Source organism: Haemorhous mexicanus, chromosome 8 (assembly GCF_027477595.1).
Source record: "Haemorhous mexicanus isolate bHaeMex1 chromosome 8, bHaeMex1.pri, whole genome shotgun sequence".
Taxonomy (NCBI): domain Eukaryota; kingdom Metazoa; phylum Chordata; class Aves; order Passeriformes; family Fringillidae; genus Haemorhous; species Haemorhous mexicanus.
This window is the reverse complement of record NC_082348.1, coordinates 6578925-6603578: the sequence shown is the minus strand read 5'-3', so window position 1 is coordinate 6603578 and position 24654 is coordinate 6578925. Positions and strand designations below refer to the sequence as shown.

The following is a 24654-nucleotide window of genomic DNA, read 5'->3' as shown; positions in this document are numbered from 1 at the left end:
TCCACAGCCCAGTAGTTTTTGATATGCATTATCTTTTGAATCTAACTGTATCTTAAAGCAAGTGGCTTTAAGGTGGTTTTTTACAATAGATTTTAAAATTTTACTGTATGTGATGTGCACATCCATTCTACAAGACACCCAAAGGCTTATGGAGTAACAGCTCAACACTTGCCTCTGTTACCTCCTTTTCTGAGAAATCTCCCCAACTCCAGACCATGCTCATTCTAAGTATATTTTCTTTGTACATGCAGTTCTAGTACACAAGGATGAGTCTAGCTCTTGAATTTTAAATTGCCAGTGCAAGGAGAAAAGATCACTCGCTTGTTTCCTTTTACCCATTTTAAAATATTGGGAGACTTGTTTTGCCATTGTCAGAAAGACCTTGGTAAATTAGAGCTGTGTGACTCAGGCTGGTTGAAACCACAGATTCTTTTTGTGATCTGAATCTGTTAAGCTGAACTGTAGATTTCAAGAGCAAAGCAGGAGGGAAAGTACAACAAGATGCTGAATCCATTGCTGAAGAATTGAAGATTTTTCTGTCTGAACTTGTGTAGCACACAAGTCTCAGGGCACTTCTGCTTCAAAGTCAGAAGTTTTGTATCTCAAAGCTGCTCTAAACTATTGCTGCTGTGGGAAAGCTGCTCTCTTTGCACCACACTTTAATTTCTCACACTTTACTTTTCATCCTAAGAAGCTACACATGGACTCTAGTCCTCAACTGTGATTAGTCTTGCAACTGGAATTTTGAGGAGAGAGAGATTATGGACTGTAATTTGATAATCTAAAATTCACTCAGCATAAGATTGGTGTCTTATTATTTTGTCAACAGACTATTAAAATTAAGAGTCTTAACACAATAAATTTGGCCAGCATAGTACACAGGATGCTGGTGTCTTTTTTAATTCTACTCTGAGTATTTTGAGCTCAAACAATGTGACATGAGGTGCAATCCCAGTGCTGAAAAATCACGAGTCAGATACCAAAACCGTGTTTTTTACACTCAGGAGTACTTTCTCTTTTCAATAGCCTAAGGCATCTTGTCCTTGAAAACAAAAACATTCACATCACGATTTCAAACTTTACTTTATAACCATGAAGATTAAAAAGTTCCCTCTTTTTCTAAGGAAAGTTGACATTCTCACATAACACCCTTCCATGAGTCAAATGCTTAAAGAAACACCAAGTATTTCAGTGCTTTCAGCGCAGACATGTGTTGGCAGAGTAACACATATAAGATTAATAAATGCTGGGCTAAAAACAATGTGATGGAGTCTTGAGGCTGACACTGTAACTTTGTGAGCTGCAGGTTTGAAATAGGCCAGGTCTCCAGAGAACAGCTCAGAGCTGTGCAGGAAGGGATCAGTGTGAGGGAAGATGTGCTTGGACATGGCTTTGGGTCCCTGGGGAGCAGCCACTGCCTGGCACCAGCGTGTGGCGTGCTGGCCTTGAGCTGATCAGAGTTAAAATCCACTGACAGCTGTGATGAGTCATGTACATTTAATGTCATCCCTTCTTAGTTTGGGGTGCAGGTTAATTGGGGATGAAAGCAGAAATACACACTCCTGAGAAAGAATTTTGTAAGAGTGCAGAATCACTGCAGTCCTTCGCTCCCCCCGTGACGAGGTAGAGTGAGGTGAATACAATACCCCCAACGCTGCTGGCTATAAAAAGTGAAGAACTTTGTTGACATGGGATTAAATGATTCAGTGCATCTCTGCAAAAACCTCCCCATGATGATTCCTCCAGAGTCATCATCCAAAGGCAAAGCATTCTCTGGCCAGAAGTTGGAGCTGAACTGACTACAGCATTCTGGACTTTTTTTCAGGTGCATCATGGCAGTAGGAAAGAAGGCAAAATTCAAGGCAAATACAATTTTTCCGTATGCAAGAGGATGAAGTCATGCTTAAAGCTTTCTGAGATTCATTTTCAGATTTAGGTCCTTATTACTGTGAGAAAAGTTGTGCTGTGTAGCAGGGCCCACTGAGGTTAATCATTAGCCCCATGCACCTCTCTAATAGGAGAGATGTGCTAATTAAGGAAACGACCTCCAAGTCTTCTAGGGAAAATTGACTTTGTTGATATGGTTTGGGATAATATAACAGTACTTCCCTTATGCTAGGAGCATTATTCATCTGCAGAGGCTTCACAGCACTCCTCTGAAGCTGGTTGCTAAAGACAGGTATTGCAACCCCCATTTTATAGATGGGTACAAAACTGAAGCTCAAAGGGTGCAAATAAACAGCCCAAGATCACTGGGAGCACAGCAAGAATGCTGCTTCTAAATTTTTCTTACTCATTTACAGCTCTTAATTTTACTACTAATTAATAGATCCCATGATTAGCTGTGAAGTACTTTCAAACAGAGGAAAAAATATATCTACATAGACAGGAAAAGAAAAATATATATTATTGAAGTAAGGATGTGGGATTTATTTCTGGTTTAGTATGTAGGAGATGTAAATAAGAATATACAAACCTTCCTGTCTTACATGACCTTCCCTAGTAAACAGATGGACCAATTCTATGTTTCCTTCTCTTTTACTTAAAAACCCACTTTCTCACACAAACCTGGTATGTTTTTTAGTTGGTTTTTTATCATAAAGTACATGGCATTTGTTTTTCTTATGTGAATAAAGCATCTTGGTATTGAATATTATAAATAAAAGAATATATTTAGGTGCTTCAAACTACACACATCCAAATCTATTTTGTTTAGTCTATGCTCAGAACTGGATTTATTAGACAGAGGGTATAAATTTTCCTATGTTAATCTTATGTTAATTCTTCTATAATAAATTAGAACCCAGGACAGAGCATAGGAGAGAACAATAGAATGTGTCTCTTCTGTTTAGATTTTGGGCGAAGGTTTCTGTAGGCTCTATCAGAGACTGTTGGGTGACATCTAGTGGAGATTAAAAAATTTTTTTAAAAGCATTTGACAAAAAGAAAAACAAACCATTTCAGAAAATAACTTCATGATGTTTTCTTCACCCTATTTCAGTATAGAACTCTGGCAACAGAGCCAAACATTATAACAACTTCTAACTGTGTTTTATTCACCCAAGCAATAGACACTCATGCCTCAAGCCTGGGATTTGCATTTTCCACTTTCTGCTTATGAGAATTAAAATACCATAACTTCAGTTAGATACCACAAAAATTATTAATAAATAGCCTGCATTATTTTCCAAATAAAATTCATACAAAAAACTCGTGAGTCATTGTTTTCAAGCTTTGTTCTTTTCCTATTGGAAGTTATGATCTTCATATTCACTTTCATAAGTAATCTGTCCAATATATACATCTAATTTCTTGTACTTCATTATCCATTCCAGAAATCATGTGCTTTATTGTTTAATGTTAATTAAAAAGAAATTAAAAATCTGAAAACATTAAAACTTATGAGCTTAAAATATAATATTAATATTACTATACTGTTGTACATATTAATATCCATATTATTTAAACTGTATTGTTTAATGTTACTACAAAATGTACAATTCTTTTTTTATTACCAGGACAAAGTTATTTTGGGGACAGATTACCCTTTTCCACTTGGGGAACTGGAACCTGGAGAATTGATTGATTCAATGGATGATTTTGACTATAAACTGAAGGTATGATTTTTATATTTGAGGGGTTTTCCTTCCTTTTTAAGTCTCTGGTCGAGACATGAGATAAAACACTGAAAAATCAGTGTAGTACACTGATTTCTGCAAAGATTGGAAGAGACCCTTCAGTCTCTTTGCAGCAGTTCCTTTTAAAACACAAGTAAAAGCATTTGAATTAAATTTGAGCTAAGAACAAACATATGTATGTGTTTTGTTTTTACAGGATAAACTCAAGGCTGGAAATGCTCTGGAATTTTTGGGTCTTAGCAGAAAACAATTTGAATAATTATGAAGTAGTAAATCAGCTAAACCTCGGAGATAATATCCCTGTATTTCTATTGGCATGTGCAATTGTGCAGATGAAAAATAAAACTGACAATTATCTGACAGTCTCCTGTTATTTCCAAAACAAAGGCAAGGGTACTGGAAATGAGTATGCACAGGTATTGCATATATAAACAGGTATTAGGCTGTTTTTAAACAATTCTGAAATCCCTCCTTTCATAATAAAGGAGAGATTTCATCTTTTGCAGCTATAAGAATCTCTGAATTATAATCAATGCCATGTTATTGGGATTTGATTCCCAGGAAGGAAAGAGCTGAGAAAATTATGTACCCACTACATTTCTGTCTTTGTTATGGCAGCCAAACAGAATTTGAAAGAATATTAAAACAGAATTTAAACAGTGTTGATGCCAAATGAAAGGCAAACATTTGCTTTTATCCACTGGTGGAAAATTCAGCCCACCACACTCAGCTCAGCACTGCAGGTGCACTCGTGCTTTGTCAATGTTGTGACAGGATGGAAAAGGTCTGTGTGGGGACTTTACATATTAGCTGCCACCTACAGCACTGGGAACTTATTCATCAGAAACAATTTGAACAATATAGTTGTAGGTGCAGAAATAATGTATTTGTGTGGGTATTACTTGGTGTGTCACTGTCACAGTCACAATAAATACAAGTGTTTGGCAACAGTATGGGTTAATGTTCTATTCCTTACAAAATGCTTCCTAAAAGTAAGGCTGAATAGTTTAAATGTTGAAGTGCTAATGCTCTCCCTAGCTTGAGTCCTGCTACAGGAATGGAAAGGTGCTTTGCTTTATAGACTATTGATTGAAACAGGTTTTCATTATTATCCAGTGAGTGCACAGGCATCCTCCTCCCAGGAAAACTGTCAGAAAAATGTGGATTAGCACTTACAGTCTTTGTTCTTGTGGGAACACTGGGTGGCTACGTGTGGTGTCACCATTCCTCTGCTCAGTCTTGGAACATTCCAAGCAAAACAGTATTAGACAGAAGTTGTTTTTAGCTCTGGCCATAGCTGTCACAGGCTGAACCTGAAGGATGCTGAACATCAACAGTTCCTGCTGATCCCAGCCTCCACTGGACAACAGAGAAAGCTCTGTCCTTCTTTACAGTGCCCAACCCACCCAAAAAAAAAAAAAAAAAAAAAAAAAAAAAAAAAAAAAAAAAAAAAAGTGGTTTGTGAAGTATTTGGAGCTTAATAGAGATTTAGCACATCAATTTCTTTATGTAAGAGGAAAAGAAGAGCCAGAAAATAGCTTTAACAATATTTATTGTCCTCAAGTTCGCAAGACTTCTGTTACCTTTTTTTTTAAATATCTACATGCAGGCATTTCAGCATGTATGATTTTTCAACCAGATTGTTTTAATTAAATTTCAAAGTCAAAAGGCAATTTCATTCTCATATTTCCCTTCAGTATACATGATTCTCACAGATGTTTAAATGGATTTAAGAGGAAAATACATTGTGATTCCTCCAATACATTTTAATTGGATTAATTCTTCAATTTTTTATGAATGAAACCAGTTAAGTTAATGAAAATGCAATGTCACATCTTTGGGGACCAGGGTCTGGAACCTCTCCAATAGGAAGAACTGTATTTAATTACTTTAACCTGTGACTAAATGGGTGATTGCAGTATCCTGCGTGGGAGTTAATTAATGTGCATACCTTGCATAAATCATATTCATTATCCACTGTCCTTATTTAATGATATTCTACCTATTCTTGATATGTTAAGATTTTTAAGACAGGGATATATATGTATATATATAATCTTCCCTCCATATTTTCATTTCATTAACAAAGCTAATGTAAAATTCTAATTGCAGCCAGATGAGAACAGTCTTAATAATCCTCCACCAGTTACTGCAGGAATAAAAAATCTAAGTTGAACACCCAAATTCCATGATCTCTACACAGTGATTTAAACAATGAGGTAAAATATTGTACCTTGATTGTTACAGACGCACAAATATGAAGTCCAAGATCAGCTAATTACATGAGAAGTCTTTGAGGTTAAATTTCCTCTGGACATGCAGGATCTTAAAGAAGATATACATTTGGGAAGATCAGGCAAGTAATTCATGTCTGTGCTGCATTATACATCTCTATATTTCATCAGTATTCTGTCGGGTCTAGTTCTAAGATTACAACTGCTTGTTTAAAACTGGCTCTGAAGTTGTAAAAGAACTCATTGTGATGTAGCTTCAGGTGAACAAAGCCATGCAGACTGGCAGTGGCATGCACTGAACATGAGCTGAACTCTCATTTTCACGCATGGTGATCAGAACTTTAAATACCTTTTTGCACCCTTTGAACCCTGAATGCATAAACTCAAACCACGGCTGAAATTCCATCTCTGAACACGGAGTGCCCAGTGAGAACAAACCTGCAAGCTGCAGGGGCTTCACTGACATGCTGGAACTGCTCACCTGCAATTACACAATTCCTAATAATAATTCATCATTTTCTTGGGCATTTCTCAAGCGTCCACAAGCTGATATTGCCAGCAGACAGGAATTTTCTAGGAATTAGTTGTGCATTCCAAATCTTTCCTTCCTTCCTCCCTTTCCATGTCCTCCTCCAAGAAGGCTGTTCTGTGATTAGCTTGCATTAAAAAAGGAATCCTTGCTTCAAACGTTATCTGTTTTTCATTTTATTAAGCATAAAGGTATCCAGACCGAGATTAGATATTTGAACTGTCGTATGAAATAGATCGCAGTCATAGGGTGGTCAGGCAACGGGATAGGCATTACAGGGGAGTGGTGGACTCAGCATCGAGGGAGGTGTTCAAGGTGTTACACGCGGGCACGGGGCGATGGGGCGCACTGGTTTAGCGGGGTTACAGTGGCAGTGCTGGGCTGATGAGCGGACTGGGTGCCCTCAGAGGTCCCTTCCAGACTCCCCAGCTCCGTGACTCCACGGCTCCCTCCCCTCACGACCCTCACTCCGGGGCCGCCATGGCCGCTCCCTCAGCCCCAGCAGCCCACGTGACCGCGGCCGCCCCGCCGCGAGACTCTATGGCGGAGGGCGCGCGCGGGCCCGGGAGCTCTCGCGAGAGCCGCGATGGAGGCGGCGGGAGGAGGCGCTGGAGGAGGAGGAGGAGGTGTCATGGCGGCGGCTGGCGCGGGCTGCGCGGGGTCCGCAGCGCGGGGCGGCGGCGGCTCCTCGGCCGCGTCGCGCTGGTTCTTCAGCCGCGAGCAGCTGGAGAACACGCCCTCGCGGCGCTGCGGCGTGGAGGCCGACAAGGAGCTCTCGTACCGGCAGCAGGCGGCCAACCTCATCCAAGACATGGGCCAGCGCCTCAACGTGTATCCGAGCGGGCACAGGCGTGAGGGGCGGCGGGGGCCGCGCGTGGAGGGGCGGCGGGAGACCTATTTCCTGGTGTGGGAGCTGTCCCCGGGAGCCTTGCCGCTGCTCCGCAGCCCCGGCCGGCGCTCCCGCGGGATGGAGCCGTGGCCTGGAGGCACAGAATGGGAGGAGGAGCCTGGCGAAGCCCCCGCGCCGCGCTCTTTGTCGGCGCTCAGGGACGCGGCTTCCCACCTGCCCTCCCAGCCGCGCTGGTGGCCGGAGCCGCTTGCTGGGGCTTTTCTAAAGTAAACCCGAGTTGCCGTTTTACCCGAAACGGGCAGCTCCTCCTTAGGCATTCTTTAATGTGATTTTTTAAAGGGAAAAAAAAAAATCGATCAGAGCAAGGCCAAACCATCAAATCCCTTTAGTGAAATAGTTGAACTGGAACAAAACAAAAGCACTTGAGAGAGTGTTTCAGTGTGTCGCCCATTGAGGAGTTCTCATTCCGTGGGTGACTGTGGGGAGCCTGGCGTAGGAATCTCCACATGGTCTGCGGAACAGATGGGAATGATACTTGTAGATATCAGTTAAGGATGTGTTATTATCAGTTAAGTTTTGAAGTGTCACGTCCCTAATCCATTTTCGGCTGAAGACAATATGTTGAGAGCAGTGATTGATATGGAAAGCACATCGCTTTCAGTTCTTGTCGACAATTTTCTTAATATGTAGTGTTTCCTTCATTTAATCTTCCAGATCTCAGCTTACCATAAATACTGCAATTGTTTACATGCACAGGTTTTATATGCATCATTCCTTCACAAAATTTAATCGAAATGTAAGTATGATTTTATGTTTGATTATAGCATGCCCATAATTTTGGCAGTTCTGACTGAGAAGTGTTACACACAGGAGTGTGAAGTGTGATTTGTTTTTAGGAATTCTAGCTTCTTATCAATGGTTTAGAAGCAGTAATGATACTTGTTTTCAATTTTGGATTACTTTAACTAGTGGCAATTAGATTTTATTTTCTGCCATCAAAATAAAAAAATAAATAGGCACCATCAGCAAGCACATTTCAGATGTGTGAAGAATACATTTAGATGTTTTAAATGTGGCTGGTGTTTATGTGCTGAAGTTTGAAAGGCTAATGTGTAGGAACACACATTTTTCTTGGTGAAGTCAGTGGAAGTTTTGGCATGGTGTGTCTGACAATGATAATGTGGTTATGTGTGTGTATCCATATGGATTATGTAGCTGTCCCTAAAGCAGTGTAAATTGTTTTAGCTAGTCTAATCTTAAGTGGTAAGTCATATTAGATAAGCAGAATTTTTACATGTGTTCAGGTAAATCTTGTTTTGCCTAATAACCTGGACATGTTGACTCTGAACACAGAATGTGTTGTTAAGAACAGAATTTTTCAGCAGAAATGCTAGCTGTTGTTGAGGAATATTGTAACATGTATGGAACTGGAGATAACAACTTGGGAATGTCAGGCTTTTTTTCTGAATGTCTGAAATAATAATAATAGTATAATAGTGTAGGTGTTTTGGGGGTTTGTTTAAGGAAGAACGGTCACTAGTGATGGTGGTTTGTCATTAAATGTTAAGGATGAGTTTTCTTAGATCTTTTAATGACAAAACAGATTGAGGCTGACAGATGTTAGGTCTAGGTCAGAGCAGTCTTTTACCTACCAAGGGGAAGACTCTTGCAAACCTTGCACTGTCTGCAGTTGGGGCAGGTACACAGTGGGGTACAAGGAGAGCCAGCTCTTCTTCCTGTCATGAATTTATTATTGTTGATTGAGCAAATGGGCATCTTGTTTGGTGCCTGTTTAGCTGGAAGCACATACTCATTTGTAGGTACATTTCAGAAGTGTATATAATTATTTTTCAGGCAGAATCTGAGCTCAACTCAGATTTCCAGCAGCTTGTTTCCAGAACTGCAGTGGTCATCCATACAAGTTCCTCTTTCTCCCCTCCTGCTGCTGTTCTGCCCATATAGCAGTAACCTGGAGCTGGTGGAAGAGGAGCTGGTGAGGCATCCAAAGTTTTTGGGACTGTTGAATGGCTTGTGGGCTTGATAAGCTAGAGCTGCTTGGAGTGGAGAGATGGCTCAGTGTGGAGCTGCTGTGTTTATATATAGACCCACGTACCTGTTATATCACCTGCTGGAGTGCTGTTTGCACTGTCAGCTGGTAATCTGGGCTAGATTTAGGCAGCAAGAAGCTTTGGCTGCTGTGTTTGGCTTTTCACTGGATGCTGCACTGCCAGTCGCTTGGAACTGGCAGTGCAGTAGTGTTTGAATGTGTAGTGCTCTTTATATGATAACTGTGGCTTAAGTTGAATTATGAATGTTAAAATTCACAAGTAAGCTGTGTAAGGGCTGACTGCCATGCAAACTGCAACTATTACAGGGGAGGGAAGTGTACTGTTTAATTAATTCTCAGGTAATAATGTTTAAAGTTAAAGGCAAGTGATCTGCAGGTTGTACCTCAGCAGTACTGATTCTTGCTGAACTCCTTTTTGTAATTCTTAATGAGCATAAGGCCAGAGAGTGGCTTTATGTATGTGCTGATGGGCAAGAGCATTTCCTTTTTACAATTCTGTAGGGCAAAGAGGGTCTCCGTGAATGGAGTCCCTTTTAAAATACTCCCAAACCATCCATTTGGTCCTCTGTAAGAAAGCAAAAGCTGAGAACTCTAATAAATACTTAATATCAACTCTTCAGAGTATTTGGCAAGCTAAGAAATGTAACAGTATTCATCTCTGCAAGAAGAAAGTAACCCTTGGGAATGAATAGTAAGGTACTGGCTGTCTCAAAGGTAAGACCTATGCAGCATATGCAGTATATCTCTAATATTTCTTTGTTGTGTGCACGTGGTGCTGTTTATCCATGGCAGGAAGGAATCTGAATGCTGGGGCTAGAAAATTAGATGGCCATTAGTCAGAATGCCTTATGATCTTCAGCTGAAAAAATGTGGCCTGTGTTGTCTTGTTTTATTGGTTGATAAATGTTTTTAGTCTGGTAATTAGCACTTGCACATTTTTCATCATGTGTAACTGCCAGGTTACACAAATACACATGTATGTCATGTATGTGACATGCACGTATTTGTTAACAAACAGGGATAGTTGTTGTCTTAATTTTATGGGGTTTTTCTTCAGTATAAGTTACTGCTAAACAATTTTACAGGCTTTCAGGAGTTTGAGTCACCTGTGAACAGGGAACAGAATTCCCAACAGTATCTTCAATCTGTAGGGCCACAGAGGTAGCATGCACCAGTTAATGTAGTCTTGGTTCATTGGGAATGTATTATATGTACTGCTTATTAGCCAGATATCCCCTTTTTTGTGAAATTGCTGTGAGCTAGCAAGTCACTTCTGAGTTGCTCTGGGTTACCTACTGAGTACATGCATTTGGGTGCAAAGAAGAAAGTACTGAGGTTTGGATGTTGCAGGCAAGGCAGGCAAAGTCCTTGCAAGGTTGTTGTGCCCCAGTGAGGATAGAAATTTGCTTTACCAATTCTGGGAAGCAGAATTGGATGCCCTGACTACTAATTTCCCTGGCTGTGCAAATGACAGGAGCTACTGTGGATCTCCTCAGCACAAATTATTCTTTCTACATTGCTGACCAGGGCATAGGGACTTTGGGTTACTGAGTATAAAGTTAGTCTGTGCTAATATTGGTATGGGGAGGGAGCTTGCTGGCTTTTTATAAGCAGTACTACCCTCACTATTATACTTTAGAATAACTTCAAAATAAAAATTCTTCTGCAAATACTGTTTCTATAGTACTTGTTGTGTTACACTGTTACATAGCAAATAGTTCTTTTGGGTGCTTACTCTTCAGTACCCTGTGATTTGAAGAACAGAAAGGGGGGGGAAATCCTTCATATGCTGGCAATGAGAGGTAAGGCATCCAAGTGGGAGCTGTAGTTTTTAAATACAATCCTTAGAAATGCCATGTGGAATACCAGCCAAGCAGTTGAAAATAGTCTTGATGATGTCAGGTAGTTTTTGTGACATACAGTGGAGCTTAGTGAAGAGCCTAAAGAAGGCTGCATGAGGAATTGTTTTCCTTCAAGTGCAAGGTAGGTGAGTTGTGTGGAGGGTGTTTTGTTTCCAGTCCTCTGCATTCCCTTCCTTGTGCCCTGTCCAAATCACAGTATTAAACAGTTGACTTTGCAGTTTTGCAAAGTTCTTGAAACTTTCATAATACGCTTCAAGCTCTAGTGAGGCTGTTTTGGGTACTTCAGTTCTGGTTTTAATAGTGCAATTTAACATATTTGCTGCTTTTATGCAATGTGAGCTTCTGGTTATAATAAAAAAAATTCCTTACAGCTCTTTGTGTTCAAACTTGAAAACCCCTCTCATAGACAGTAAGCACTTAATGTCTAAGGCTAAACTGTATCAGTCTAAAAACATACTAATATTGGCATTGGAAGGGAGAGGTAGGTCTCAGAAAACTACATGCATGCTGCTGATGTGTTCTGAGATTTTTCTGAGTGCCTTTGTCATGACACTGCCTTTTACTTTTTAAGTGAAAAAGGACTTGTACCATAGTTCCCAGTGAAACTTGCTGTATTATGCTTTTGGGTTGTGTAAACAAGGCTCTTATGTTTTGGGGATTTTTTCTATTTCTGTGGGACTTGGCTAGTAATAAAGTGGGATTTAATGTCATATATCACATGTGTTCTGAAGATTTCTCAAATACTATTTGGGGTGCATAGTATATAATTACTCTAAGTTATTTTGATTGATATCAAATTCAGATATCTATATATAGGAAATACACTACTGCTTTGTCAAGTATGTTTCTTTAATCTTGGGGTTTTTTTCGTTCTACTTTGCTTGGGTTTTTTTGCCATTTTTGGTAATTGGAAATGAATGAAAGCATTTGAGTAACTTTGCCAGTTATACACTTAGCAGGGTGTGTTCACTGAAGACTACATTTGTGCCAAGTCTGGAATTTTACTAGGATGTCTATTTTTCTGAATCAATACCAAGGGAGCTAAAAATAATGGCCTACTCTAAACTGGGAGTGAGAACCCTTGTCCTAGAGAGGATAAAGACCTGAAATTCTTTGGCCAGAAGCCAACACTTCTTTTTTAAGGAAATAGTTAATTGGGCTGTACATAGATTTCTGATGAACCAGAGTTATATGACAGTTAACCAGCTTGACTTAATCAGCCTCCAGAGCTGTGTTTTGTGTAAGGTTTTGGGGATCAGGAATTGTGTGGAGACTTCTTGGCCAGTTCTGATCTGCTTCAGTAAATCAGAAGAGATCCTGAAGTCAGCCTGATGGTGCTTTTTTGGAAAGTAGAACTTTGGTGCAGTCAGACACAGAGTAACAGTGAGTGAGAATATGCTATTGATTTAATTATCTGGTCATTGGTGACTTGGTTCAAATAATGCCTCGGCAAAATAGAAATGTTTTCAGTCATGGTAGTTGTTGAAAATTGAGTTCTCTAAAATACCTTTATATGACATGTGTGTGTTGGTTTATGCCTGTGTGTGCTGCCTGACATCTTCTGCATTTTCTGCCACTTCAGAGCTGTTGATACTCTCACTTTCTGAACTCCAGAAAGTGTTTCCATCATATTTGTTGTTTAAAAGTTTTACCTCCCACTGTGAGACACATTTCAAGTAGTATGTCCTTGGCAAAGGAAATTCCTTCCAGAATTTTAAATCATTACTTCAAGCAATGGGGATAGGAAGTTCTACAGAATCATCAGAAGTATTAAATGACAGTGCTAAAATGGCCTTGTTCAGCAACACTTCACCTTGGGTTTTTATTTCATTTGTTCATCAGGCTTAGGTTACAAGATTCTTAAAAAGAAAACAGGGGTTCTTGTCTCCCTTGTAAAAGAATGTGCTCCCTGTGACTTGTTTTGGGTAGTTGGTTTTTATAGACTGAGATTTTTGCTAGATTTCTCATGGCACACTTGTACTCATCAAAGGGTATTGCCTTACCAGGGTGTCAGTTTCCAAATCTGCCAACTTTAAAGTTTTACTTAAGATCCAAGTGGGGTTTTCAAAGTGATTTAAGGATGAAAAAAAGTATTCTCAGTACATTTGAAAGCTTCTGAAATTTAATCCTTTAAATGTTTAATTAGTTTGTTGCAGTTTTGCATATATTGAAAAGAATTTATACCAAATATTTCATTTTGGCATAAAAAGGGGCTGCTCACTGGCAAAAAAAAAAAGCAAATCTGACTTTAGGGGGCCTATGCCTCCTATTTAGCCTAGTTCTATGTGGACATTGAATGAGAAATCCAATACTTGCACCATGCATTAATTAAATACTCAGCTAGGAGCTTTTTCAGTCTCTGAATAAATGCTTTTTACTGGCTTAATTTTAATCATTTTAATCAGCTTATGTCTAGATGATTTCTAGTACCATTTTAATTCCTGGTTAACATGGGCAGCTTTTGCATGCAAAGAGAACCTAATTCATCAGTGGTTTGTGGTTTGCTGTGTTCTGTCTGTACGCATCAGTCACTCTAGCTGACAACAGGTACCAAAATTCTACTTCACAGCTCTTAGGTGATACTGAACTGCTACCTTATGACTTCTAGAGTTTGATGTCAATTTTCATTTTTAAATGTAATGTGTAGACTTTACTAACATTGGATAGAACTGGTGTTTTACAAATCCTTATGCTTTGTTCTCCAGATACTGCTGGGCATATAGTAAAGTGTCTAAGAATATATGTGTATATATAAAGTTGATTTCACTTGTAGAGCCTATGTTTATATAACAAGCTGTTTTTATTAAAGTTCTCTGCAAAGTTTCTCACTCTTTGGGAGAATTAAATGTTACCAGAACTTGTGATCAGCTGTTTTACTGAAAAGATGGTGTAGTGACTTGCTCTGTGCAAGAAATTGGATGAACTTTCTCATGAGGTATATTTAACTTGAAACAGCCTGTTCTACTGTGACTAAGTCTTCTAGGCCAAAATATTTTACGTTGAGCTAGAATTAGTTTGACCTCAGACATCTTACTCACAAATGTAATTTAACATTATGCTACTCCTTCCCTGCTGCTAAGAGGATTGCATCAGTTACAAAATAAAACAGGACTAGTTATATTTTTGTTGCCTTACATGACTTCAAAACTGAAAAAAAACCCCACAAGTCCAACTTCTTAAACCTTTCTGTGCTAGTTTAGACTCCATAAAAGTTCAAGTCCTGCTTGTAAAAAGTTAAAAAATACACATGTTTTTCTTCTTCAGATAATGTCTCCCACGGCATTGTTTTTGGCTGCAAAAGTGGAAGAACAGCCACGGAAACTTGAACATGTTATTAAAGTAGCAAATGCCTGTCTTCATCCTCAAGAGCCACAGCTGGATACAAAGAGTGATGTAGGTGGAAGTTATGGTTTCAAATATACATGGTTTGAAAGATGACATTTCACCTAATGATTTGTTACATTGTCTTGCTGGAATATTGCTCTCTGCAGCCTAGGAAGAAAAGCCTTTGTTTTTATACCATTTAAGTCTTTCTATTACTTAATGCAGTTTCTTAAAGACTCACTTATTTGTTACAAAACTTGAAGAGATTGCTCCATCTTGAAATTCTTACAGCACCCACCTGACCTCCCAGAATTGCTTTGCTGGAATAGATTGTTTGAGATGCAGACTAAGTTAATCTTGTGAAAGGCAGGCTGGTGGAACTGAATTTGTAGCAGTGTGTACTGGTGGGAAGAAAGTAACCCCAGTGTGAAGTGTTGTGAGTTGTCAGTGCTCACAGGCCCGGGTGCTGGTGCTGTGTCCTGTGTTGCCAGTGCTGTACCAGACAGGCAGTGTGTGAGTGAAGTTATTGCTGTGTCTTCACCTGTCTGCTTGTTTGTTTCAGGCGTACCTTCAACAAGCCCAAGAGCTGGTTATACTTGAAACAATAATGCTTCAAACTTTAGGTATGTCTTTCTAAATACCTCCTGTGCAGCCAGCTTGCCATGAAGAGCTAGTGGGACCCAAATAACTGGATTTTTGATGTGCTGTTGGTGCACTAGAATTTAACTGTTCCCCTGTATAACTTCTGAATTTAGTTTTGTGTTATCAGTTCTGCTGTGTTCACTGTGGAGAAGAAAGGTGTGTCTGTACTTGTGAAAGAGATGTTTTTGACAGTTTGAGGTAGAAATGTGTAGGCTTCCAAGTAGATTTTACTCCAAGTAGTAATTACATTGGCATTTCTTCCCGTAAGGTAGCATGGTGTAGTAGGCTGGCTGTGCATGTCCTGAAGCAGTTGGAAAGAGCTTTGTACCCAGTGGTCTTCCCCATTCTGCCTTTCCATAGAAGAACATTATGTAAATCAGCAGGTGCTGACTCTGAAGGAGACAAGTTGTAGTGTAGCCATTTAATGGCTTCAGATTATTCCAAAATTTGAAGTGGAATGTTTTGTCAAGACACTCTTCTGACTAAAATACCATAGAGACAATTACAGCCAGAGGCTCGAGAGCACTGACTTGCTCAGATATTCTTAAATACCACTTGGGGTATTGTTAAAAAAAATAGCTCACATTACTGACCTAGTTCTTAAAACAGTGTCATAAACCAAGAAGGGTTTCTTAAGTCACTGATCTACAAATTGATTTAATTTCTAATTTCATACCTGCAACCTGTTCAAGTGCTAGAAATCTATTAATAAAGGTATACATGTACACCATTGTGTTTGCAGTACAGTTTTTACTGACTTAGTAACTTGCTAGAAATTGTTCAGATATATTCAGCTTTAAAAAGATTGTAATTTCCCAGGTTATGTGTGTACAGGATTTGAGGTTACTGGAGGAATATTTTAGTAATGGATTACAAAGTGATTTTACCATCTGTCATTCAAAAGTATGAAGAGGTAAAGAATAAAAGGCACTTAAATAGTGTTAATTATTCTTCAGTGCAAAGCTTTAGCAAAGATTTTAGATCTGTGGGGAAACATAAGGGGTTTGCTTTTTATTTTACAGATGCAAATGTATAATTCTGAAATGTATTTGTAACCCCTCAGGTTTTGAGATTACCATTGAACATCCACACACAGATGTTGTGAAATGTACACAGTTAGTGAGAGGTCAGTGACTTTTAACCACTTCTGTAAGTCCTTTTTTACCTTTCTTGTAAAATTTGAAAGTAATGTTATTTGTCTAACATGATTTTTCATCAACTATGTTATCCAAAGAGTATGTTTAAAATTAATTATTAAAAGTTTGATATTTACCTTTAGAGAGTCACAGAGTCCAGTCTTTTGTCCTTTTTTTTTGTTTGTTTTGTTTTGTTTTATGATTAGCTTTGTTTTTAATAGTAGCTGTTCCATGTGTTCTGGAATGACAGAAGCAGTCAGCAGTTGCAAACTGATTGGCCAATCCATAGTATCAATCTGAGCTGATGATTGTCACTCTGAAGTAGCTTTGCCCATTGATGGTTAATGCCAGCTTTTTGTCTTAGCAAATCTTTTCAGGTAATGGACTGAGGGACAGGGAGTGCATAGCAAGTCTGCTGTCACATGCAAATAGGTGTGACTGATTGTTTTTCTGTAGCAGTGTGTCCTTACTTGTTTTGGATGGTAGCACAAAACCCCAAACCTTTAGTTAAACATATCCTGTAACTTCTCTGCAGCTCATTAATGTAAATGGCTAGAAACCTGTTTTGTTCTCAATATTTTTTGTGGCATTTTGGCACATCTTCTTTAATTCTTGAATTGGTTTCTTTTGGAGCTTTAAAAAAAGATTAAAACACCCTCTTATAAGATGTAAGATGAAAAAAATTAGGAATCAGTTGTAAAAGCATCTAAAATAAGCTTTTCACTTTAATTATGTTTCTTAAGTTAAAAGTGTTTTGAAATTATTAAACCATGATTGTTAGTCTCTAGTCATTAGCTGGTTTTGCAGTGAGAAATGCATATGTACTTCTAAGTTTTTGGTGTTTTTTCTTCTCCCTCTATAAAATATATAAAATTTAGGTACAGCCTGACCCTGTTAATTAGATTTGGTTTGTAGTACCTTTGGAATTAATGGTGTTCTTTTAAGGAAGGGTGTCTCTTACTTGTAGTAGGTTCCTGGTGAGTGTCTTTGGACACTGAGTAGGGCTGGTGCTGTAACTTACTTGCATTTAAAGAGTTCTGTTGCTCTCTTTGCTGTAAGATAGTGATTCTCTGCTTTCTGCCCAGATTTGGTTGTGACTTGGTGCATGAGTCCAGTTGCACCTGAAATCTCAGTAGTCTACACCAGCTGTTCTGTAGGGTTTTGCTTTGGCTTTTCTTAGCTGTTGGTCACTGTAAATGTGAGCACATTTTACTCTCTTGGGGAGCCCCTGTGCTTCTGTTTGCTGTCTGGAGCTGTGGGGAGGGGTGGGGGAATGTTGTATTGCCTCAGGATTTCCACATCAGTGTGTGTCACTCAAGCCTACAGGCACACTGCTACACTAACTGGATTTCCTTTCATCAAGGGTAGATAGATACCACTCTTAGGCAATTCAGCTTTTCCCTTTGTGTTTTGTAAGCTAATTTTTTGTACTGACAAAATTCATACTTTGAAGATGCTGTGAATTTTTTAATTTGACATATTTAAACTAGAATTTAATGTCAGAAGACTTGAAAAAATACTTAGAAGTCTAAAGTGATATCAGGTCTTGAAATCTGAAGATTTCAGTGAGGGCTGAAAATCCATGTAGCTCAAGGACTGGTGCACAGTGAATGTAATGTCTCTGATGTTCAAAAACCTGCTCACTGTAGGAGGTGTGCTCCTTACTGTGTGTGTGGCTGGAGTCCTTGGGAGCATGTCCCTAGGAGTGGTGTAGACTGTGAACACAGTATTTGAGTACCTCATATCAAAATAAGAAAAAGGAAACTAATTAATTCATTTAAAACATCATGCATGAGATTGGAAGTCATGCATGCAAGTCAAGCAAGGACAGAATAACTGCCATGGAACATTGGTTTTATGTGTTGAGAGGACAGGGAGATGGGCCCATGGGCACTGTGATTATCTTTAAAGACACAGTGGTAGGAGTTTAGTTTTCTGTCCCTGAACATTTATTTATTGGACAGTGTGGGCTTTCAATGTCAGTAGATGCAACACTCAGACATTTGAGTCCTGAAGCTTTTAAAATATACTTAAGATTTGTCAGTGTTAAACCTTTAGTACTAAAGGGATTGACTGAGAAGTTAAAGAAATCCAAGGTGACTTCATCCAGTTCTGGTAACATCGTCTTGGACAAAAAAACCCACAATTTCAGAAGGCAGAGATACCCTTACTTACCCAAGCCTGTTATGATTACAACTTCCAACTGCATGTTTGGAGAGAGGAGGAAGGGAGGAATGTAATGTCTGACTGAGTATCAAAAAAGAAGCAGCAATGTTAGCTGAGGTCTGCAAGTGTGCTTCAGGATTTGGCTTAGGGTTTGTGCCCTGCATTGTCAGGTAGTGGGAAAGGGCCCTTTGGCTGACTAAACTGCAGTGCCTCAGAGGATGGCTGATTCTCTCCATCACTTTTTGCTGTCTTGTAGCCAGGGTAATTTGTTTTATGCAGTCACTGTTACCTGTTATTAAGCTGTAAGCTATCCTCTTTAAAAACAAAATGAAAATATAACAACCCATGTTGTGTTGATGTTGCTCAAAAAACTCAGTCAAGTCCTTTGTCAGAAGACTGTCTAGTCTGGCAGTGGCACACCAGAATCAATTGCTGGAAGCTGAAGATGAACTAGTAAGTTGGAGCTGGTGCAAATAAATACAATTGCTTCAACATACAACTAAAGAAAAAATGAATTCTTCTCTAAAATTGAAATCTTTTTTGAAAGTGTTACTGGGACAATACAGATCATTGCAGAGAAGGGGTGACTGGATGGATAGATAATGATTCATGATGTTGAGGCATACAATACCCAGTTACTCCTTCTAGTGTTCAGAGACTCATGAGTTAATGAAATTGTTCCATCTTTGCAGTTTGGTCAGTATAGCAGACAAGGAGAATGGTGTGGGCTTAGTATTTTTTCTGCACCATTCTTCCTCAGTGTCAAGAGACTGAGAAGAGGAGACAGGACCATCATTCCTTAGGATCCCACAGGTCCAAGGAATCTGAAGGCAGTGGATATGTGAGGGCCTGTTGTCAGCAAGCTTCAGTGTCCATTCCAAGAATGCTCCAGTAACGAAGAGAAGAAAGGAAAAAAAAGGGGAAAAACAACCCCACCAAAACACCAAAAACTGTTCTGGTTTTGGCCCTTGCTGCCTTCAACACTAGCTGAATGATCAGCAGTGAAACTGCCCTGGTGCCAAGATTGTGGCATGGTCCTCTTACATTCTGGTGCAAAATCAGTCTGTTCTCAGCCTGCTTCTGGTGAAACTTGGAATCTGTATCCTCATCTCCATCTTGGGAAGTCTTCAGTCACTCCTTTCTCTGTGTTGGAACACAGCCTTTTGGAAGTGAAGATGAGATCTCAAGGATTTCTAGGATTGTTCTCGCTACTCTGCAGGTTATCAGGTATCTCGAACACCCATGATCATTACTAATCCTTTGTGAAAATTGCACTGTCAGATCCTTCCAATATCCCATAGTATCTGTGTGCAGATGCCATTGCTTAAATCAGGCTGATAAAGACAAAATCAGCAGAAGACAAGGTGAAAATGCATCAGCTTTTTCAGAGGGTATTCTCTGAGGAAAATTTGAATCTTAGTAGTGTGGAAAGATGTGAAACACCAGCTGCGCTCCAGCACTTGCTACAGGTGGCCTTCCCATTCTGAACTTTGACCTCAGGTTTTTATGGGCCTGTTCCCAAGTTTTAAATACTTTCAAGAAATAAAGCCACCAGGACTGCTCAGACCTGAATGCCTACACCATGGTCTCCTCCAGCCCTTTCCAGATACAACAGGCACCCTCCAGCATCCCTCCCTCAAAGAGCCTGGGCCTTTTTGCTTTTGCCAGAAGAACTTCAGCAAGCTTCTCTCTTCTGATGCTGACTAGCTTATCTGCAATCTCCTCTTTCTGGGGAATGCTCACACCTTGTCAGGGTCCAGGCATAGCCAGTTACCAGCTCCTAGTGGGGACTTGGCAGTCACGTTTTCATGAGCATCCCAAGATCCAAGATAAGCTGTGTTGAAGAAAAGACTCAGGTATCTTGGAACTGCAAGATACCTGCTATGCCAAATAAAAAGCATTTTGGTTCCCAGTTGGCAGTTCCTTGGAGACAGCCTCTTGGAAGGTGTGTCAGACAGCAAGTCTTGTTTCAAAATATTGATGACTATTTCACTAATCCCTGTCTTATGGCTGCTTCTGCAGCAGTGAGACAGGATGGATGTTTTAAATCACTCCTGAAAGCTAAAATCTAAAACTGGTCATTCATGGCTGGTGTTGTAGCCATCGGTCCTGCGGCTTGTGAGTTACAAGAGCAGCTCTGCTGGCTTGTTTTAGCCCCTGCTTCAAGATGATTTAAATTTTGGAGATGCACTTTCCACTACTATAATGGGAATAAACCACCAAAATACAGGAACCAAAATTCATTAGATTTAATTTCATTTATGGATTCTGCTAAACCAAAGCTGCCCTACATAGAAGAGTTGGGGACGGATATTTTCAGTTTAGCCTTGTGTTATCAAGGCTTTAGTTGTGAGCTGAAGTTTCTTGCTGGTTTTGGCAATGTTTATTATTTAGCTGTAAATAAATTGAAACAGAATCATACTACTTTTAGGATAGATAAAGTATTTAACACAGTAATTTTTGATTGAGGCTAAAGTGTGTGTTTCAAGATGTGATTCTTTTCTTCCAGGTATGTGTTTTGATTTACTCATCTTTCAAGCCGATGTTAAATAGAAGTTTTCTGACATCTGCTTTTCTTCCTTGTTCAGAAGGGACATTTCAGTGAGAGTAGAGATGCTTCTTGGTCTTGCTCCCTTAATTCAAACATGTATCTTTACAGAGTTTATATATAAATCATTGAAGATCCTTTAGGCATTGCTTTTATGAAAGATGAAGAGCAAGACATCAATTTCAGTCTTACTCAAACATTGTGTATCGTTATTTGTTATGACAATCTCATTTCACTTTTTTTTTTTTTTTTTTTTTTTTTTTTTTTTTTTTTTTTTGTGATTCCACCTTACTTTTTTAGATGGGAGGAAGAGGTTGAACTCCTTGGTTTTTTGGCATGCAATTACCATTACAGCGTGCAAACTAAATATCATAACACACTGTCAGATCACCTTCTGATTATTATGGATTAGTAGAATTTGTGTGTAGGAACAGATCCTGTTACCTTGCAACTTCCACTTTCTTCTTAGATTATGGCACTTCCTGGCTGTGTAGCATAAAAACAAATCTGAATTTTATTCCTTGGCAATTATTAGAAGTTGAGTCAAATCACATTTTAATATGCTCTTTAAAAACTAAATTTAAAAGCCACTGTAGTATTTCTCAAACTTTCTAGAAATATTATTAAAATAAAAGTTTAACAGTATTCCCTTTGACATAAAATTCAACACTACGCTTTCTGCAGGTAGCACTGATTTCAAGTGATAGTGTCAAAGTAAGAATTCAATGAAGGCTGCTTTCAATCTGCGGTTAAACCCCTTGTGCCCAGCTATTCCATTAAATGCATGTTACAGTAAGTTCTCTTACCTGAGTGAGGAGCATTGGGGTGTCACTCTAGGGGTCAGCACTCTGTAACAGCCCAAGTCAGTTTTTCATTCCTGGCATGTTGCAGTCCTGTGGTTTGTTCTGGTATTTTTTTTCTGACTAACTCAAATGAATTTGTCTGTTTCCTAATGAAGCCTTGCCATAGATTTAACAAATATGGAGCAAAATGTTATGACTGCAGTGCTCTTAATTAGAAGGAGCAGTAAACTGAATTTTTTCCCCACATAGCTTGGGGGCTGGCTGTGTTACAGGCTTTGGGAGAGAGGTGTGGCTGTTTCTGGGGAGGTGGGAGGGTGCCCTGCCATGGCCAGCTCCAAGAGCAGATGGAGCACTGATTGATGGCCCGGACTGACTGCCTGCTGCACTCCCAGCTCAAAGCAGGGATCCCCTGCAGGTGAGGGTGGGGAAGCAGCAGCGCTTCCCAGAGGAGAGTGCTCACCTGTCAGCTGTTGGAGGGGAGCTGTCCTGTGGGCTGTGCAGGGGGAGGGAGGGGCACCGAAGGGAATGACAGGTCCAGCTCCCCTATACTGAGTGTGTCTCAGTCTTCTGTGTCTCAGAAAAGATTATTTTAAAGGCTAGTTAGCTAAAGCCAGATCAGTACTTTAGAAATAGCCAGCAGTGATTTTTGGAAGGTAAAGCTGCTTGAATATTGGAATGAACCTATGAAAAATTAGTGTAGATCTTTAATCTCTCTTGTTTTTCTTTTCTTACAGCAAGCAAGGATTTGGCACAGACATCCTATTTCATGGCTACCAACAGGTTGTTATCCTGAACCTCTTTGTTGCACTGTTGTAGCACACTATAGCTTCCTTTACTGCAGGGCCCCCTGATGTGTCTTACCCTTGTTGCAGTGGGGGACTGGGCCACCTCCAGTGGTGGTACCTCCCCGCCTGCAGTGCGGTGTATTGGACAAGGGCCTGATGGCACAAAGGGCTTAAATGCACAATGAGAAGTGTAGTGGTGCTTTCTGATGACTTTTTCTCGATTGTGAGTGCATAAGTCTAAAATTGGTAGCCTGAATAGCAGCTAAAGATTACAAAGAGATAAACTTAACCTAGAAATCCGAGCATCTTGGTAAGTACAAAACTATTTTTAGTTTACACTTGTAGTTAATGGCAGTTTTCTCTTAACTTTAAGTGTACTGATTCAGTCTTAACTTATAAAATCCTAGTGGGGCCTAAGATATTTTCAACTAGCTGACTTTTCTTTTTAGATAGACTAGTACTAGCCCAATGTTATTTCTTTTAGAAACAGCTCTTTAATCTTAATATATAGTTTTAAAACTTAAGTACTTAGATAAATTTATAGTTCTAGGATTCCAAGTGGGTGTTTTGTAGACATGGCCTGTCAGAGAAAGAATTAGAGGGCAGACTTTAGCCCTGATTACTTCAATTTGCCTCTTGCAAAACTGCTTTAACCTTTATTTAAGAGAATTACATTATGTGTAGATACAGTTTTTAAACAGTATCTACAGTTTTTAAACAGTATCTGCTGGTTATTAGAATTGTTCAAAATAAATAAATCCTGGTGGTTCCTTGATGGGCAAGATTCTGTACTTAAGCAGCTGTTAAGAGAAGTTATGCTAAAGCAGTGAAAGTTAACCAATGTGTTTGTGGTGCTGGAAGCTCAAGACAACGTCACAAACATCACAAATCCAGGCCTGGTGAAAGCAAAGCCCACAAATAACTCACCTGGCTGCTGTGGAACTGCTGGGGACCTTCTGATTGTCTCATTCAGAGACTGCATAATTAGCTCTATGCATTATACTGCAGAATTTTAATTCACCATATTATACTGCCCTTTTTAGTACTTAAGTACAGTAGAATAATTGGTAAATTTATTTACTGTTCATCAGGCTTTTGGTAGCAAAATCAAATTAAACTTTTCTACCAGATAAATGCCCTGCCCTTTGTTTTCTTAGGGCAGTAGGGTATCTTATGAATTTATTCAACAAAATGTTTAACTGCTGTTGATTGACAAGCTATCTCATTCTGTATGTTAATGGTTAATTTGTTTGGGTTTTCTGTTTTACATGTTTGATTTCCTTTGGTTCCTCATTACGAAATGTGTGCAACAGCCTTCACCTTACCACATTCTGTCTTCAGTACAAGCCCACAGTGATAGCATGTGTGTGCATTCACTTGGCCTGCAAGTGGTCCAACTGGGAGATTCCAGTATCAACTGATGGAAAACACTGGTGGGAATATGTAGATCCCTCAGTTACTCTAGAACTGCTAGATGGTAAGTCATGCTGCTGTCTCATTTTGAAATTCAAGGGTTTATTCATGTAAGGATGGAGCATAGTATGTGGTGAGAGCGTTCAGCTGAAATTAAGTCTCACTGACTTCATGTGCTGGATCTTCAGTGAAAGAAAGGGATAGGAGTGGGGAGAACTTCAGAAGACAAACTTGGGTTGGCTGGGGTGTCCACATACCTTTTGCAGGTGGAGGATAGAATCCTGCTTTTAAATGCTTTTCAGAACCAAGACAGAGATGGAAATCTGTCAGTGCAAACTCATGCAGTCCTGTTTCAGTGACCGTGTTCATCAGGCTGTACATAAAATTGCCGTGTTTATGAAGGCAGTTCTGTGTTAACAGTTTGGTGTAGCTTGTGGGATCTCACACTCTGGTAAGAAGAAAGCATATGCCTAGAACACCCTACACCTAGAAGTTTGTTGTCTTTCAAGTTAGTATTTACTACAGTGGAGTCTGAATTTGAGGGCCAGATGTGCTGCTGTAGAGGAGGTGGAAGCTCCTGGGGCTTTCAGGTCTGTGTGTTGGACTTTGTTGGTCCTGGAGTGAAATTTTTGTTTCACAGTAACGTTGGAAATCTC

The 24654-nt window shown here is 39.5% G+C and overlaps 2 protein-coding genes across 16 annotated transcripts in view; both read left to right on the top strand.

Moving 5' to 3' along the window:
- ACMSD (aminocarboxymuconate semialdehyde decarboxylase) overlaps window positions 1-3995 on the top strand; it is a 38008-nt gene extending 34013 nt beyond the window's left edge. For all 4 annotated transcript variants that reach the window (XM_059852585.1, XM_059852584.1, XM_059852583.1 and 1 more), the window contains 2 exons: window positions 3519-3617; window positions 3835-3995. In XM_059852585.1, coding sequence (XP_059708568.1) covers window positions 3519-3617; window positions 3835-3897 — 162 coding nt within the window. In that variant the 3' untranslated portion in view covers window positions 3898-3995. The remainder of the gene's footprint in view (window positions 1-3518; window positions 3618-3834) is intronic.
- Window positions 3996-7020: 3025 nt separating this feature from the next.
- CCNT2 (cyclin T2) overlaps window positions 7021-24654 on the top strand; it is a 26016-nt gene continuing 8382 nt past the window's right edge. For 3 of the 12 annotated variants that reach the window (XM_059852575.1, XM_059852572.1, XM_059852571.1), the window contains exons 1-8: window positions 7030-7232; window positions 7966-8047; window positions 14446-14574; window positions 15068-15128; window positions 16211-16273; window positions 19512-19676; window positions 22535-22580; window positions 23899-24062. In XM_059852575.1, coding sequence (XP_059708558.1) covers window positions 7033-7232; window positions 7966-8047; window positions 14446-14574; window positions 15068-15128; window positions 16211-16273; window positions 19512-19676; window positions 22535-22580; window positions 23899-24062 — 910 coding nt within the window. In that variant the 5' untranslated portion in view covers window positions 7030-7032. Of the gene's footprint in view, window positions 7233-7965; window positions 8048-14445; window positions 14575-15067; window positions 15129-16210; window positions 16297-19511; window positions 19677-21681; window positions 21790-22534; window positions 22896-23898; window positions 24063-24654 lie in introns of those variants that run through there. The other 9 variants (XR_009487297.1, XM_059852574.1, XR_009487298.1 and 6 more) reach the window with 8 other exon arrangements.